The 18,817-nt window shown below is 42.1% G+C and overlaps 1 protein-coding gene across 4 annotated transcripts in view; it reads right to left on the bottom strand.

The window, feature by feature from the left end:
* Positions 1–18,817, bottom strand: part of dip2bb (disco-interacting protein 2 homolog Bb) — a 257,746-nt gene that overhangs the window by 2,436 nt on the left and 236,493 nt on the right. For all 4 annotated transcript variants that reach the window (XM_039746742.1, XM_039746743.1, XM_039746744.1 and 1 more), the window contains 2 exons: positions 2,373–2,447; positions 2,110–2,284 (listed from right to left, as the gene is read on the bottom strand). In XM_039746742.1, coding sequence (XP_039602676.1) covers positions 2,110–2,284; positions 2,373–2,447 — 250 coding nt within the window. The remainder of the gene's footprint in view (positions 1–2,109; positions 2,285–2,372; positions 2,448–18,817) is intronic.

The following is an 18,817-nucleotide window of genomic DNA, read 5'->3' as shown; positions in this document are numbered from 1 at the left end:
ACAGGCAAAATATCCGGATCTACAATAATCTGCTCGTGTTCGCATCATTCAATGCTTAAAACATGGATTTACACAATAATGGACCATACACTATGAGAATCTGTGGCCCTGCAACAATTAAAGCTACGATAAGTTCAATTTCAAATAAACCACGATTCGGTCAGGTGTATATTTATGATCACGGAGAAGCAACAACATAGAATCAAAAGAGTTAAACGATCGGATGTATGAGAAATTCTATAGACAATAACTGATACAAATCGGTACGTCAAACAGTATTGCACTTTACATGAAAGTTATCTGCAAAACACGGACAAAGAAATTTTCTTGAATTTCTAAATGAATCTGCAAGATCACGTTGCATTTATAATAAACCAACATGTGACGAATTGTTAGCAATAATAGTTATGAAAGACGGAGATTATATATATATATATATATATATATATATATATATATATAGGTAAAATTCTGTTACAACGAATATCTTTACAACAAAATTTTCATTACAACAAAGTATTTTTATGGTCCCAATAGTTTTCCCCATATGACACAAGTCTATAGAAATCTCGTTACTATGAAGTATATTCAGCAGATACTTTCATTACAACACAAGTGCACAAAAGACCTTAAAATGCCTGAACGCTCGAATCATCCACAGAGCAGCTAGTTCTGTGGTTGCAGCTCAGTTGTGCACAACGATTCCCAAACAGAAAAATGATATTTTTTTTTTCTTTTTTCGAACTTTCCTCGTATTGTTGTTTTGCCTTTTTTTGTTTCCTGGGGTTTTTAATGATACCTTTTGCTTATCGCTCATCAACATTTGAAAAACATCCACTGGAATTTAACTCATTGTCACTCTCCTAGAAACGGCACACAAAAATTTTTTTGCAGGTCTCGATTGCGGCAAAAAGAAACAAAGACGTTGCCAATGAATTCCGAATTTCGCCACTCTCAACTTTCTTACAAGACAGAGCAAAAAAAGAAGAAAAATCTCGGGTTGCAAACGTATGAGAACGGCTGTATTTGAAGATATAGAAAGAGCCGTTTTGATAGGGTTCAATGATGCTCGTTCAAGAAACATTCCTATTAATGCGGCACTCATTCAAGAAAATGTGAGGTTTGTAAACTCTCTTGGGACCTCCCACAACTGGACAGCACGCCGAAGAGCTTCCCGAAGTCCGATCTCCGCATCTGTACGGGGCAATAGCAGGCTCACAGCTATGCTGTGTCTCTCTCCGCCAAAGTAAACCGAAAAGATCTCTATAAGTGATGCAAGGTTGGGAGCATGCAAACTGTAAATGCAGATAACAGGATTACTTGATCAGTGACCTGGCCACGACCCTGCCTGACTGCTGTGTCTGTGTATAGCAGAGTGGCAGATCACGCTACAATAAATAAGTGTGCCATTCCAGTTCAAGCTGAATAAAGCTGGTTTTGCTAAAGTACTGAGACTTAGCCTCGTGTTTTGGGGTGCAAGACAGGGACTTATAACGCAACCCCGATCTTTTATGTTTTGCTTCTGTAGTGCTTCACTGCATCGCTGTGAGCCTCCTATTGCCCTGTAACAGCAACGGACAATCAATCTTCCACAGACGCTGCAATCGTGCTTCAAGACGCACTTCAGTGTGTCGTTCCCGTTGGGTGGGGAGTGGGGTCTCAAAAGAGTTCAGAAACCTCACAATAAGAAAAGGATGATTTGGCTCCTGATTGATAACTGTGCTGCCCACAACATGCTTCCGCATTTAGATAATGTTCACGTTGAATTCCTCCCAGCCAATTGCACATAAGTGCTTCAGCCATTGGATCTGGGCATCATTCGCACCCTGAAAGTGTATTATCGCAAGGGAATGCCGAGAAAAATTCTCTTCAGCATAACTTGTAGGCAGGAGATTAAAATTAACGCAAAAGTAGCTATTCAAATGATTGCAAATGCCTGGATACAAGTTAAAGAAAGCACTACAGTAACAAATACAGAATCTCATTACAACAAAATATTTTTTAGTTCCCTGGGAGTTTGTTGTAACGGAATTTTACCTGTATATATAATTTGTGTTTGTAGGACAAAGATGCCTGAGTGGTGTAGCGCTGACTGTAAATTTGACTGACCTTTGCTGGCACCTAAAAGCTCAGTCCTCTTGACAAATCCCAGGTATCCGGTCCGAGCCCATAAGGTCTCTGTGTCTGCAAAGCTCAGCTTGGTGTTGAAATGGTCAGCCTGAAGACTCTCGTCCCCATAGATAGTATAATAGCCACTGGCGTTGTGCTGGCTATTCACCCAGATCTGGAACAAGAACTGAAATGGGTCAGGAGAGACACCAGAGATTTGTGCAAATATACGTGTGTGTGCGTACCTTCTGTCTGTTACTCACCTCTCCAAGATGAGAATCTCCCAAAGGCCCCTTAGTTTCAGGATTCACTATGAGAACTCTGACACCCGGAAGCATCTGATGGGAAAAAAAAAGAAAAACACAAATCACAGTTTAAATGTTCATAAACACAGATTTGAATCAGAGGTGAAGGATGTTTCTCATAGAAAACCATCGGAGTTAATAGAAAAAGAAAGGTCATTAAATAAAAGATCCTCCTCATGTTAAATTTCTCTCTTGGGATAAATTAAGTACCGTCTATCTATCTACACACTCGTGCCTACATCATTAGGTGGTGCATGGAGTTCATTTCCATCAAAGGTGACATTTTGGGCTGCTCTCAGATGACTTGGGCACCGCAAAATTAAACGAAGTCTCTTAACCTCAAGTGGGTGATAGTTTCAATATCCTGAAACAACACCCAGGAGTGATTTCTTGGAGCATATCTATGTCAACAAATAAAAGACCAAGGAGTCTCATCTATAAGAATACAAACCACTTGCGGTCAGAGAGTGATAAACATACTAATAGGGAATAGCACAAAACGGAGCAGACAAACACAGTCTAACGTCAACGCAATGAAGCAGTGGCTACCTGAAGTACAAATGGCTCTGACATCCTGGAGCATGCGCATGGATGTCTGTTACTGCACTGTCACAGTCATAAGAGCGCATCACGGAAATAAGGCTATAATACTGGACAGGTGCACTTGAAGTGCAAAAGATGAACAAAGAAATGGATAAATAAGTTAAACACGTAGATGCATTTATGTATACATGTAACTTAAATGCTTGTTATATAGATACTTGTATGTCTACATTGTAGCACAACATCATATGTACTGTGTATATATGTATATATATATATATATATATATATATATATATATATATATAAACTGCTCAAAAAAATTAAAGGAACACTTTGAAAACATATCAGATCTCAATGGGAAAAAGAAATCCTCCTGGATATCTATACTGATATAGACTGGGTAATGTGTTAGGAACGAAAGGATGCCACATCGTTTGATGGAAATGAAAATGATCAACCTACAGAGCCCTGAATTCAAAGGCGCCCCAAAAATCAGAGTGAAAAAATTATGTGGCAGGCTAGTCCATTTTGCCAAAATTGAATTGCAGCAACTCCAAATTATGCAGCACTTTGTATGGCCCCTGTGTTCTTGTATACATGCCTGACGTGCATGCTTCTAATGAGATGACAGATGGTGTTGTGGGGGATCTCCTCCCAGATCTGGACCAGGGCATCACTGAGCTCCTGGACAGTCTGAGGTGCAACCTGGTGGCATTGGATGGACCAAAACATAATGTCCCAGAGGTGTTCTATTGGATTTAGGTCAGGAAAGTGTGGTGGCCAGTCAATGGTATCAATTCCTTCATCCTCCAGGAACTGCCTGCATACTCTCACCACATGAGGCCAGGAATTGTCGTGCACCAGGAGCCACTGTACCAGCATAGGGTCTGACAATGGGTCCAAGGATTTCATCCTGATACCTAATGGCAGCCAAGGTGCCTTTGTCAAGCCTGTAGCGGTCTGTGTGACCCTCCATGGATATGCCTCCCCAGACAATCATTAACCCACCACCAAACTGCTCATGCTGAATGATGTTACAGGCAGCATAATGTTCTCCATGGCTTCTCCAGACCCTTTCACTTCTGTCATGTGCTCAGGGTGAACCTGCTCTCATCTGTGAAAAGCACAGGGCACCAGTGGTGCATCTGCCAATTCTGGTATTCTATGGCGAATGCCAATCGAGCTGCATGCTGCTGGGCAGTGAGCTCAGGGCCCATTAGAGGACATGGGGCCCTTGGGTCACCCTCATGAAGTCTTTCTGGTTGTTTGGTCAGAGACATTCACACCAGTGGCCTGCTGGAGGTCATTTTGTAGGGCTCTGGCAGTGCTCATCCTGTTCCTCCTTGCCCAAAGGAGCAGATACTGGTCCTGCTGATGGGTTATGGACCTTCTATGGCCCTCTCCAGCTCTCCTAGAGTAACTGCCTGTCTCCTAGAATCTCCTCCATGCCCTTGAGACTGTGCAGGGAGACACAGCAAACCTTCTGGCAATGACACGTATTGATGTGCCATCCTGGAGAAGTTGGACTACCTGTGCAACCTCTGTAGGGTCCAGGTATCGCCTCATGCTACCAGTAGTGACACTGACTGTAGCCAAATGCAAAACTAGTGAAGAAACAGTCAGAAAAGATGAGGAGGGAAAAATGTCAGGGGCCTCCACCTGTTAAACCATTCCTGTTTTGGGGGTCATCTCATTGTTGCCCCTCTAGTGCATCTGTTGTTAATTTCATTAACACCACAGCAGCTGAAACTGATTAACAACCCCGTCTACTACTTAACTGACCTGACTATCTATCTATCGTACAAGGTCTGTCTTACTTGTGCTGTTCATTGCTACCTGTGCTTCCACATGCTTAAATACAGAGGGGAGAACTTTTATCACTCACACAAATATATTCTGTCGCAATCATGAAAGTGTGAAGTTGGGGTGTCTTTCTAAAGCAAATTCGATTCCTGTAGTCTGGAGGCTAACACTTCAGATCTCTCACTAGATTCTCTAAATCAGATTGCCTTAGCAAGTGCGGCTCACCCTGTTCCAATTCTGGATCATACAATTCATGTGGTGGGACATGACTTTCCAAATCTGGGGGGGGATTGGCACGGGACTCTCTTCCTCCTGCTGCCCTCTCTTAAGTGCACATACACAGTCAGGATTAACACATTTTGACTTATGTTCCTTTGAAAATCCAATTTTAGTCATACAAAAATAACAGTCTTGAGTGTTGATTTACTTTGTTCATGCCACATGGTGGGCATAGCAGAAGTCAGGCTTCATCTTTTAACCACTGGGTAAGCCCAGAATAACACACTGTGCAGTAGACATGAGGCACCCAGCTTTTATCCTGGTCTCCGATTTGTCATCCAAGGTAATACTTATAAAGCAAATGTCACTCTCTTTGTCAGGTTCTTGTGCTGATCAAGCGGAGTACATTTACCACAAACGTAACCAAAATTGGCAGGCTGGTTGACGCAGCTGTGCCTATTCATTTTAAGGTTAAAAGAGGAAAACTCAACAACATAACCTTAGCAAGCTCTAGGCCTGCCCTCCGGCCCCTCTCGCCTTATATAGTTACTGCTGACATCGGCTGAGCGACATGCTCAAATGGGTCCAGACACTGCTGCCGGCCTACCTCCAAGAACACAGTGATGCTTTGGGCTAGTGGGTCTACCGCTGTTTTAGTCAAAGGTTTGAAGTGTGCCACTGTGATCTTTACTCCACATTTCATTATTTTACTTAAGACGGGTAACTGAGGCCATGAATAGTCTTAGCTGAAGCATACAAGTTACACAAGTAGAAGGAACAAATGGAGGTGACTCGGGCAGGCTATCAAAAAGAGCTATACCCCTTGGTTGGACGGTCAGTTTACAGATAACAGTTACCACTGCATCAGCAAAAGATTGTATCTCATGTTTGCACTGGACATTAGACCTTACCTATGGATGGGTGGAAGACATTGCTTCCGCCCGTACCTAAAAAAAAATTGCCTCCCACACTCTTAAAGTGGGGAGAACCGACTTCAGGAACCCCACATATGACTTCATCACGCTTTGCCAGGAAATTTCTTAGTAACTGTATTATTGTGAGTGTCAGCCAATATTAAAAGAAATGTATCCTTTCTTTAGTGTTACTTTTTTCTTTCTTCATCTTAGAATTACTGCCATAGTAAGGAATGATATACATTTTTTAGAGTTGGGAATCAATTTAAAAAAAATAAGTACTTAATCATATAAATGTGTGTAATTAATCAAAATGAATCGTGTCTGACATTAACAGGTAGGAAGCAGTATGTAAGACTGGGCCCTCACATGTTGGATCCAGTGTCAATTAGCTTAGGCTCCCACCCAAGCTGCGTTCTTTCACCCTTCCTGTTTTCACTTCATACAAATGACTGCAGATCCATGGACAAATCCATAAAAATCCTAAAGTTTTCAGATGACACAACCGTAGTGGGTCTCATTTCTAATAATGACATGTTTTACTATCAAAGTGAGGTGGGCCGTCTTATAGAATGGTGTTCTTGTAACATCTTGGAGCTCAATGCTATGAAGACAGTGGAAATGAGGATTGATTTCCGCAGACAAGTCACTTGGCAAATTGATGTTCAATTAATTAATTAATTAATTGTGAATTTCCCCTTGGGATTAATAAAGTATCTAATTAATGTTCAGTCATTCAAATTCCTGGGGACTACTTTCACTAACACATTAACATGGGAAAAGCACATCATCTCCATCATCAAGAAAGCCAAGCACAGATTGTTCTTCCTTTGCCAGCTTAAGAAGCTTGCCATATCGTGGCGTAAATTGTTAAAGTGAGCGAGTCGCACAGAAGACGCACAAAATGAAAGTTAACCTAACTCATGAAGATCATGAAAAGTGGGCCAGACATTAGACTTAACTATCTGAAGTGGCCCAAAACGTCTCAACAGGAAAAGTTAATCGTCATCAATTGGCCAGGCCCAACATCAGCCTGATGTAACTTAACCCAACTCAGCAGGCCAAATGAAATGGCTTAAGTGAACCACACACTACACTAATGCTAAGAAAAATTAACTGTAGTCAAATGCTACATCAACAGCAATGTTTGGGGTGAACTACATATTATGCTGACTAACAGGATAAGTGAATCATCACATGTGAATGGAACCAGCCAACAACATAACTGCCTAGCTTCAGTGTGACTCAACAAGATCAATGAGTAATCCTAAGACAGCCTTATGAAACAGACGTGACCTGAACAGAAGAGGATGAGTAATTGTTGCAGACATTTTGCCTCTGTTTAGTCCTGTTGCCTCAAAGGCAGTGCCAACTGACATATTTAGAAGAGAATCAGAGAATGACGAGCCCTATGCCTGTATTATCAGTTCATACAAGAGCAACATCATTCATTTTCCACTGCTTATCGGACACCAAGTCGTGAGGCCTATACATCCCTTTCCCCAGCCACACTTGCCCACTCATAATGCGAGAATCCCAAGGCATTCCCCTAGGACAGTGGTGGCGAACCTATGGCACGCGTGCCAAAGGGGGCACTCAGAGCCCTCTCAGTGGGCACACGCGCTGTCGCCCGAGCACAGAGTTCGTTACTATAAAGCCAGAGGAATGCGGGGCCGGGCTGCCCCCCCTCTTCACGCGCGGAGGACTTTTCTCACATCACCTGCCCCTCTGCCCAGCAGCCCAATGGGAGCGCTTCCTTCCTCTCCTGTCTGGGGTAGGCGGGCGGCACATGCTGCTTGAGGGTGCGGCACGGACTGCAGCCTTTTGAGTCTGTGATTCCCATGGTGGGGTTGGAGGGGATGTGGTATAGCGGGTCCACAGCTCAAAATTGAAAAGGCCAGTTTTAACAGATAATTGCCGCTTTTCAGCGCTTAAAGGGGGTTATGGTAGAGTGGCCGGGCGGTTTCCGGGAGCTTTGTGATGCGGGCAGTCCTCGCTTAAGCGCACAGGTGAGGAGTCGTCCGCATCTGTAATTATTGCCGGGAGTTGCTAATCGCCACACATGATCCACGACCCTGTAATATATAATGGAAGCTTTGGGGGCGGAGCTTAATAGGGAAGACCTGCGTGAAACACTTGAGAGGATCGAAGGGATGACAAAGGACAGCACAGTTAGTTATGAAAATGAAATCCTTAAAGTGTGGAATTCTCTGCCAAATAATCTTAAGTCAATGAAGGCACTTGAGATTGCTTTCCTTACTTTGTTTGGAACATCTTATGCTTGTGCGCAGCTGTTTTCAGCTTTGAATTAAATCAAATCTGACACCAGAAACAGACTAACAGATGACCTGAGTGCTGCATGTGTTGCTCTCAAACTTACAAAGTATGAGCCAAGGTTAGACAAATTATCAGCATGCATACAACAGCAAAAAGCACATTAATTGTTCAAAAGCATACCGAATGCAAACTTTTACCTTTCATCAAAAAGTTGTTTGTATCATTGAAAGCTCCGCTATTATGTTTTTCTTTTAAGACAAAAGATGTTAATTTATGAGTGGCTTTTCTAAACTAAAAGCTCAGTAGATAGATAGACAGACAGAGCATCAGTATTGGCAGTCCAGTCCAATTTACCATCCAGCTGCACTCCCAGGTATTTATAGGTCTGTACCCTCTGCACACACTCACCTCTGATGATCACGGGGTCCATGAGGGGCCTGGGCCTCCTAAAATCCACCACCAGCCCCTTGGTTATGCTGGTGTTCAGTTTTAGGTGGTATTCAGGTTAAATTGCCATGTTGGCACTTTGCGATAAATAAGTGGGTTTTGGATTGCAGTTTGGGCACTTGGTTTCTAAATGGTTCGCCATCACTGCCCTAGGATATCTGGAAGATGTAATCCTCTCAAGTGAGACCTGGGTTCTTCCTTGCGGTCTCGCTCTCAGCTGGTGGTAACCATAAAACCTCCACAGGGAGGCATGCGTTTCAGATGCTTGAACCATCTCAATTGGCTCCTCTCAGTGCGGAGGGTCAGCAGCTCTACTCTGAGCTTCTCCCGGATGTCTGCACTTCTCACCCAGTAACCTAAGGGAAAGCCCAGCCAGTGGAGAAAGCTCATTTCAGCTGATTGTAACTGTGTTCTTATTCTTTCCATCATTACCCAGAGCTTATGGCCATAAGTGAGGGTAGGGATGTAGGTTGACTGGTAAATCAAGAGCTTCGCCTTCTGGCTCTCAGCTCCTTCTTCACTGTCACAGATTGGTATAGAGACCCCATAACTGCGCTTGCTGTCCTGATCCATTTGTTGATCTCATTATTCTTTTTCCCCTCACTCATTAACAAGACCTCATGGTACTTAAACTCCACTTGAGGCAGTAACTCACTTCCCACATGGTGAGGGCAGGCCACCCCTTTCCTTCTGAGGACTATGGCCTGATCTCTGGTGTTTCACACGCGGTCAAAAACCATCCCAATATGTGCCGGAGTTCATTGACCGATGGAAGCCAACAGGACCATGCTGAGTACAAAAACCAGGCGGAGTGTAGATTGATGGACAATAATGTGACATTTATCCATTTTAAATGAAATCTACAACTCAATAAAGTGTGCAGAAAGTGAAGGGGTCTGAATACACACCAATTCCACTGTATGTATACACACACATACACTTTGGAGGCTATAGCTTGTAACCGATATTGACAGAATTGAAAATTCGCAGTCACGTCAATCTTCATGACGCACACTCTCTCTGTCCAAGTTGTATACTCTCATAAAGAAGCCCTTATAGCTGCAGCCTGGTACCTGCAATCTGCGGATTTAACCCACCATGACTGCTGAAGTTCTGCAAGATAAACAGCAGTCTGCTCTGCTCTTGTGTGTGCTACTGTTTAAATGAATGTTTTAGAATCTGTGAGGAATGTGTTTTTAGTTATGTGATTCACTTACAGAAACAAGTGTAATATGAACTTCCGATGACTCACAAGACTACCCCCTCAATGGATAACAAAACGCCTCGTGTGAAAACATCAATGACTAAAGGCTTCTTCTTCCCTTTATTCCATCCTCTTGTCTTCCAGAAGAGATCTGTGGCAGTCTCAAATCGTAAATAGCATACGACATAGACCCTTCAACTATGGGTCGAGATTCACAATTATATTCAATGGGAAAGGGTTGCGTACATTTCATGAAGAGTCTCGTGAAGGGTTTTCACTTAAGAAACATAGCTAAAGTTAGACCTCTTATATCATTGAAAGATGCGGAGAAATTAATTCACGCTTTTGTTTTCAGTAGACTAGATTACTGTAACGCACTCCTCTCAAGACTACCCAAAAAAGACATAAATCACTTGCAACGAGTGCAGAATGCAGCTGCTAGAATCCTAACTGGGAAAAGAAAATCCAAACACATTTCTCCAGTTTTGATGTCACTACACTGGTTGCCTGTGTCATTCAGAATTGACTTTAAAATACTGCTTATGGTTTATAAAGCCTTAAATAATCTGCTCCATCTTATATATCGGAATGCCTGACACTTTATATTCCAAATTGTAACCTTAGATCTTCAAATGAGTGTCTCCTTAGAATTCCAAAAGCTAAACTTAAAAGAAGTGGTGAGGCGGCCTTCTGCTGTTATGCACCCAAAATCTGGAATAGCCTGCCAATAGGAATTCGCCAGGCAAATACAGTAGAGCACTTTAAAACACTGCTGAAAACACATTACTTTAACATGGCCTTTTTATAACTTCACTTTAACTTAATACTGATACTCTGTATGTTCAATTCTTCATAATAATTATTCACAGTGGCTCCAAAATCCATACTGACCCCTACTCTCTCTTCTGTTTCTTTTTCCGGTTTCTTTGTGGTGGCGGCCTGTGCCACCACCACCTACTCAAAGCATCATGATGCACCAACATTGATGGACTGAAAGCCAGAAGTCTACGTGACCATCATCATCAGGTCCTTCCATGAAAACCCTAAATACAAAGAGGACTGTTTGACTTATGTTAGGTAGATTGCCCAGAGGGGACTGGGCGGTCTCTTGGTCTGGAACCCCTACAGATTTTATTTTTTCTCCAGCCTTTGGAGTTTTTTTTTTTTTTCTGTCCACCCTGGCCATCGGACCTTACTCTTATTCTATGTTAATTAATGTTGACTTATGTTTATCTTTTATTGTGTCTTCTATTTCTCTATTCATTTTGTAAAGCACTTTGAGCTACATTTTTTTGTATGAATATGTGCTATATAAATAAATGTTGATTGATTGATTGATGGTAGTGGGCAGCAAACAACATTGTTCCGGTCTGACCAAGAGGGACCCAAGTACCACACCCTAGGGTTACAGTTGGTGGTGATTCTGGGTCTCAAAGATTCAAAAACGACAAAATTGCTATTATCCAATTCCTCCGCACTACTTCTTCTTTCGGCTGCTCCCGTTAGGGGTCGCCACAGCGGATCATCTTCTTCCATATCTTTCTGTCCTCTGCATCTTGTTCTGTTACACCCATCACCAGCATGTCCTCTCTCACCACATCCATAAACCTTCACTTAGGCCTTCCTCTTCCCTGGCAGCTCTATCCAATTCCTCCGCACCACGTGTCTATTTGTGGTATCTGTAATGCGTCCAGAAATACATTAGATTGTGTCTTGTATTCTTTAATCTCAGTAGAATATAAGGATTTATAGTAGTCTCTAAATGTGTGCATTATATTTTTGTGGTCAATGATTTTGTCTCTGTGTTGGTGATTGCTGGGATTGCATTGCCAACTTCTTGCCTGTGGATGTGTTGAGCATAATAATGATGTCTTGATTTAAGGATGAGTTGTTCAGTTTCTTTAGTTGTTAAGAAGTTGAGCTCTGAATGCTGAGCATGCCTTTTCCTATATGAAACGCCTCACTTAGACATCTGGCATGTTCTTGATCTATTCTAGTCATTTCGTTGATTAGCTCTGATACCTTCTTGGTTTCCAATTTACTTCAAATCCAAGATATTTGACCCTACAGCATAACAACAACTTCCCCAAAGCCTTGGGCTACCTTCTCTCCAAAACTTAACCCAACAGAGCACCTTTGAGATGTCCTACATCTCAAGACATGACCCTCTGCCTAAAAGTGGTTGACAACTAATCAGGCCTATTTTGTAGAACTGGGCTGACGAGCTTTAAGAGATGTCCAGACTGCTTTGTTTTCATTTTAATGCAGCATTTTAAAAGAAAAACGGTTTACGTCCAAGCTAGCAACTTCACATTGATTATGAAAGTACCTCCACCTACATTAAACCATCTGAAAACGTATATGACATAGCCATTCACGTACAATGGGCATGTGGGCATTGGTGGAAACAGGAAGAGGAAGTGCAGGGATGGTTATGCTAGTGGCCACAGAAAACACAAAACTGTAGTGACTGGTAAATTTATTTCCTTTTTGTGCATCAATGTGATTTTCACAAGGCACAATACACAATTTAGATGCACACGGGTGTGTCCGCTGTGTTGAAATAAGTCCTCCCAACCCGTGAAGGGTTGCCAGTCAGGGAATGTGAAGTTATAATAAAGAGGATCCAATCAGAGAAGGGCCACATAATACGGACAAAAATATCACAGGGCAATTACAGTCTATTTTCAAAACTCTTCATTTTCACGCATCCATGCGGCAATGTGGAGAAGTAAATGGCTCAAAAGAGCGTTTTCAAAAATTTCTGCTTTTACGGGTTAAAAATAACCGGGAATAGTGCAGATGAAAGGCAAAAACGGAGCATAATGTCTATGTTTTTAAATGAAAAGAGCCAATCTTAGAAAGTTAAAGATTTGAGTTAAACTCATATTAGACTTTGCTAAAGTAGAATAGAATGTAATCTTCTTATAGCTATTAGAATATGGTATAGTCTTCTACCCCTCTAAGTTAATATGAGTTAGAACTTTCTTGCTATAATCTGCGTTACAGTGTGTTAACCGAGTCAGTTTGGGTTTGAAATTAGTGGTAGTAGTAGTTTATTTATATAGCGCCCTTCACAGACAAAGGGGCACAGAGAAATTGAACAGCAAATAAAGTACAAATATAACAGTTAAAACAAAACAAACAAAACCAATAAAAATAATAAACAAACAAACTATTCAGCACTGATTAAAAGCTTGTTTAAAAAAAAAAAAATTTTTCAGTTTTTTAAAAGAATCAACAGGCTCGGCTGTGCACAGACCACAAGGCAGGCAATTTCATAGTCTTGGTGCCACGGACTGAAAAGCACAATCCCCACGGGTTTTTAGCCGAGGGCGTGGGACAACTAGAAGGCCCTGCTGCCCAGATCTAAGAGTCCGACAAGCTGTATAGCAGGGCTATTCAATTACAAATTCAGTTGGGCCACATTGTCAAACCAAGAAGGTTAGCTGGGCCTGTCATTTTAGCGGCAAAGCAGCTCGTAATGACAAATTTTAAAACCAACACAAACAAATTTATTGAAAAACATAACGTTTATTCGTTGTTTCTCTTTTAACTTTGGTCAGTTTGCAGAGCAAAAGGTGCATACAAAAAGAGCTGAATTAACAGAATCTGAGGTAGCCCCTATTTTTTTCACTTACAAAAGGAAAACAAAAACTGACCTAGGCTACATATCTGACCTATCTGATCACAAAGTGCATAAAACAAAATAGTGCACAGTAGTAGGCTATTAGAAATAACATTGTTTCCTTTTGAAACAAAATAAACAACTTGCACACATTTGACCCAGGAACATCTCAAAGTGCACAGTATTCACAACTATAACAACACTAAGGGAACATATTTTAAATCACCATGTGTGATTAGGCATGCCTCTGTTACACATCCCACATTACAGTGGTGTGAAAAACTATTTGCCCCCTTCCTGATTTCTTATTCTTTTGCATGTTTGTCACATAAAATGTTTCTGATCATCAAACACATTTAACCATTGGTCAAATATAACACAAGTAAACACAAAATGCAGTTTTTAAATGATGGTTTTTATCATTTAGGGAGAAAAAAAATCCAAACCTACATTGCCCTGTGTGAAAAAGTAATTGCCCCCTGAACCTAATAACTGGTTGGGCCACCCTTAGCAGCAATAACTGCAATCAAGCGTTTGCGATAACTTGCAGTGAGTCTTTTACAGCGCTCTGGAGGAATTTTGGCCCACTCATCTTTGCAGAATTGTTGTAATTCAGCTTTATTTGAGGGTTTTCTAGCATGAACCGCCTTTTTAAGGTCATGCCATAGCATCTCAATTGGATTCAGGTCAGGACTTTGACTAGGCCACTCCAAAGTCTTCATTTTGTTTTTCTTCAGCCATTCAGAGGTGGATTTGCTGGTGTGTTTTGGGTCATTGTCCTGTTGCAGCACCCAAGATCGCTTCAGCTTGAGTTGACAAACAGATGGCCGGACATTCTCCTTCAGGATTTTTGGTAGACAGTAGAATTCATGGTTCCATCTATCACAGCAAGCCTTCCAGGTCCTGAAGCAGCAAAACAACCCCAGACCATCACACTACCACCACCATATTTTACTGTTGGTATGATGTTCTTTTTCTGAAATGCTGTGTTCCTTTTCGCCAGATGTAGCGGGACATTTGCCTTCCAAAAGTTCAACTTTTGTCTCATCAGTCCACAAGGTATTTTCCCAAAAGTCTTGGCAATCATTGAGATGTTTCTTAGCAAAATTGAGACGAGCCCTAATGTTCTTTTTGCTTAACAGTGGTTTGCGTCTTGGAAATCTGCCATGCAGGCCGTTTTTGCCCAGTCTCTTTCTTATGGTGGAGTCGTGAACACTGACCTTAATTGAGGCAAGTGAGGCCTGCAGTTCTTTAGACGTTGTCCTGGGGTCTTTTGTGACCTCTCGGATGAGTCGTCTCTGCGCTCTTGGGGTAATTTTGGTTGGCCGGCCACTCCTGGGAAGGTTCACCACTGTTCCATGTTTTTGCAATTTGTGGATAATGGCTCTCACTGTGGTTCGCTGGAGTCCCAAAGCTTTAGAAATGGCTTTATAACCTTTACCAGACTGATAGATCTCAGTTACTTCTGTTCTCATTTGTTCCTGAATTTCTTTGGATCTTGGCATGATGTCTAGCTTTTGAGGTGCTTTTGGTCTACTTCTCTGTGTCAGGCAGCTCCTATTGAAGTGATTTCTTGATTGAAACAGGTGTGGCAGTAATCAGGCCTGGGGGTGGCTACGGAAATTGAACTCAGGTGTGATACACCACAGTTAGGTTATTTTTGAACAAGGGGCAATTACTTTTCACACAGGGCCATGTAGGTTTGGATTTTTTCTCCTAAATAATAAAACCATCATTTAAAAACGGCATTTTGTGTTTACTTGTGTTATATTTGACTAATGGTTAAATGTGTTTGATGATCAGAAACATTTTGTGTGACAAACATGCAAAAGAATAAGAAATCAGGAAGGGGGCAAATAGTTTTTCACACCACTGTATATTGATGTATTGTAGGCTACAGTTACCCTGCTGACTTAGTGGGAGAAGTGACATTTTTTGTTTTGAACGAGAGCAGTGACTTTAGGCTCGTAAGTTGTCAATGCAATTCGAAGGCATTGGTGGAGAGTATGGTCAGTCAGGGAGCAACGAGAGTTGCTTTTTATGGAGTTCATGTGTGAAAAACTTGACTCACATGTATATGTTGATCCAAACATACTGAGCATGACGATCGCTACTTTCTTAATGTTAGGGAACTGATGTGCGTTGACATCAGTCCAAAACATTGCAGGCCGTTAGTGGAAAGCTCCTGTGCCATGGTTACAGATGACTGCATGTCAACAAGTTCGAGTGTGAATTTCCCCTCGTCAATGGAAGGGACCAGTTTCTTAGCTCTGGCGGATAAGTCCCCTTCTATTGCAACAGTGAACGGGTCTCTGACAAAAACGGCCAACTCTGTGGGCAGATCAAGTCCATCCAATCGACCAGCAAAGTTATTTTTCAACATCACAATGAAATCTGTCATCACATCCGTGATTTGTGCGGGGGATGAGATGCATTTGCGGAGTGTCGGAAATGCAGCATTCGGCCTGTGCTCAAATCATTTGCGAAAAGGTCCAGTTTAACTTGGAATGCGCGCATCTGTTCCACAAGGTCGATGACAGTTTTGTCTCTGCCTTGTAGTCCCAAATTGAGATCGTTCAGGTGTTTGAATATGTCGCTCAGAAAGCAGGCATCGGCCATGAAGTTTTTGTCCAGTATGCGACTCAAGTGCGTTTCTGCCTTTTTTTTTGCTTGCTGCCGTGGAGGAAAGTTATGATCTCTTCTCTGAGACCGCAGAAACGCTCCAGTGCTTTGCTTTTGGACAGCCACCTCCGTCATTATGCAAAAGAAGGTCGTGGTGCTCAGCAGACATTTCTGACAGCAGCATGCGGAATAAGCGGTGTTGGAGGCTTGATGTGGAGCGAATAAAATTAATTATAGCCATAGCGCTGTCCATTGTCGTTTTGAGCCCGCTTAGTTTTGCGCACAACACGCCTGATGCACAATGCAGTGTAGATCAACTGAGGTGCAACAGCGGACCAACGTGCTGCCAAACCATTCACTTTCCCTGTCATGGACGGAGCCCCATCTGTCACAAGCATGCACACGCTTCATATCCAGAGTACTGTCTTTAAAAAAGGCGGAAATTTTCCCAAAGACTATATCGCCAGTTGTGTGTCCTTCTAACGGCAGTAGGCGAGCAGCTCCTCTCGGAAGCATTTGCCATCAAAAACGGACATATATGCACAACTGAGCAGTATCAGTTTTGTCTGTGGACTCATCTACTGCTATAGACATAGTATCAGCTTTCATCAGGTCTCCTAACAGCGTTTCATACACATCTGCAGCAAGAATTTCAACCCTACGAATGTTTGAAGTATCTGACAGGGGTGCGTTTTTATAGCAGATACCACGCTCATTTTAATTTTATCGTCATTTATCACCTCATCCACGACAGCCAGCATACAGTCCTTCACGGTTTCAGAGTCTGTGAATGGCCTTTTCTTTTTTGCCAGTATCCAGGAAACACGAAGGGATGCTGCAGTAGCTCTCTCTTGGGCTGTGAATGACCGCACCATGGTAGTACTGCTCCGGTTGTAAGATGCAATCAAACTCTGCACTTTTGCAGCCCTCTCTTGAGATCCCTCTGGAAAATTGGTGCGAAAAGTGTGGTGTTTCTCAACATGATGCCTCCGCACATTGTAATCTTTAAATACTCCAACGCACTCATTACAAATTAAACACATCGGTTTGGATGTGGCGGTAAAATAAACAAGTATTTGTCAGTCCAGGCAGGGTTAAACTTACGGTTTTCATTGGCAATTTTACGTTTCAGTGTTGAGAAAGACATATTGATAGTAATCTAAGCTACTACCGGCACGCTCTGCATTGTTTGCATGTTGCAGGCTACGTAATTTCACTAGGAATGCGCGTTTTAGGGACCATAGACATAATACTTTATATTTATATTAATATACTATATATTTATATTAAATTACATTAAATAATTTATAAATAATATATATTAATTTATTATCTATGGGCGGAACCACAGGCTGGGCCACTCGGAGGTTGATTCTGGGCTGCATGTGGCCCGCGGGCCGCCAATTGAATAGCCCTGCTGTATAGCATTGGCACAGACTGGTTAGGTACTCAGGAGCTCGTCCATGCAAAGCTTTGAAAGTAAGCACCAAGACTTTAAAATGAATTCTATGAAACACTGGGAGCCAGTGCAGTGTGTGCAAAATGGGGGTGATATGATCACTGCGGCTAGCGCGAGTTAGGAGCCTGGCAGCTGCATTTTAAACTAACTAAAGATGAGAGAGAGAGTTTATTAATCCCAAAGGGGAAATTCACATACTCCACAAGCAGCATACTGATAAAAACAATATTAATTAAAGAGTGATACAAACACAATGCAAGAAGAGAGTGAGGCAGGTATAACTGTCTATAATCTTGTATAATGTTAACGTTTACCCCACCGGGTGGAATTGAAGAGTCGCATAGTGGGGGGGAGGAACGATCTCCTCAGTCTGTCAGTCTGAAGATAATACTGTTCAGTGGATTCTCCATGATTGACAGGAGTCTGCTCAGCGCCCGTCACTCTGCCACGGATGTCAAACTGTCCAGCTCCGTGCCTTCATTAGAGCCTGCCTCCTTCACCAGTTTGTCCAGGAGTGAGGCGTCCTTCTTCTTTATGCTGCCTCCCCAGCACACCACCACGTAGAAAAGGGTGCTCGCAACAACCGTCTGATAGAATATTGAAAGGACTTGCTCAAACCCGTAAAGAGAGCATTACAGTAATCAAGCCGTGAGGAAATAAAAGAATGAACAAGCATCTCCAATTCTGATTTTTAAACAGCATTTCTTAAATGAAAGAAACACGAGCGGCTGACTGATCTTACATATTCGTCCAGCGTCAGGGACTGGTCAAAAATAACCTCAAAGTTACGTAGACTCGACTTAATAACAGGGGAGACAGGAGAGAATTTTAAGCTAATCTCAGAAAGAAGAACAGGAGAAGCAACAACTAGTACCTCAGTCTTTCCTGAATTCAAATGCAGGTAATTACTACTGTGCCAGTCGTTTACCCGAGACAGACAATCAACCGATGTGACCGAAATATTAATTTGGTTAGGCTTAAATGAAAAGCAGTATATCATCTGCATATATAAGATATGAGATACAGTAATCCCTCCTCGATCGCGGGGGTTGCGTTCCAGAACCCCCGCGATAGACGAAAATCCGCAATGTAGAAACCATATGTTTGTGTAGTTATTTTTATATATTTTAAGCCCTTATAAACTCTCCCACACTGTTAACATTATTAGAGCCCTCTAGACATGAAATAAAACCCTTTAGTCAAAAGTTTAAACTGTCCTCCATGACAAGACAGAGATGACAGTTCTTTCTCACAATTAAAAGAATGCAAATAGATCTTCTTCTC

Source organism: Polypterus senegalus, chromosome 3 (genome assembly GCF_016835505.1).
Source record: "Polypterus senegalus isolate Bchr_013 chromosome 3, ASM1683550v1, whole genome shotgun sequence".
In the NCBI taxonomy this organism is placed as follows: domain Eukaryota; kingdom Metazoa; phylum Chordata; class Cladistia; order Polypteriformes; family Polypteridae; genus Polypterus; species Polypterus senegalus.
The sequence above is the reverse complement of the archived record's forward strand: the minus strand, read 5'-3'. Positions and strand labels throughout refer to the sequence as shown.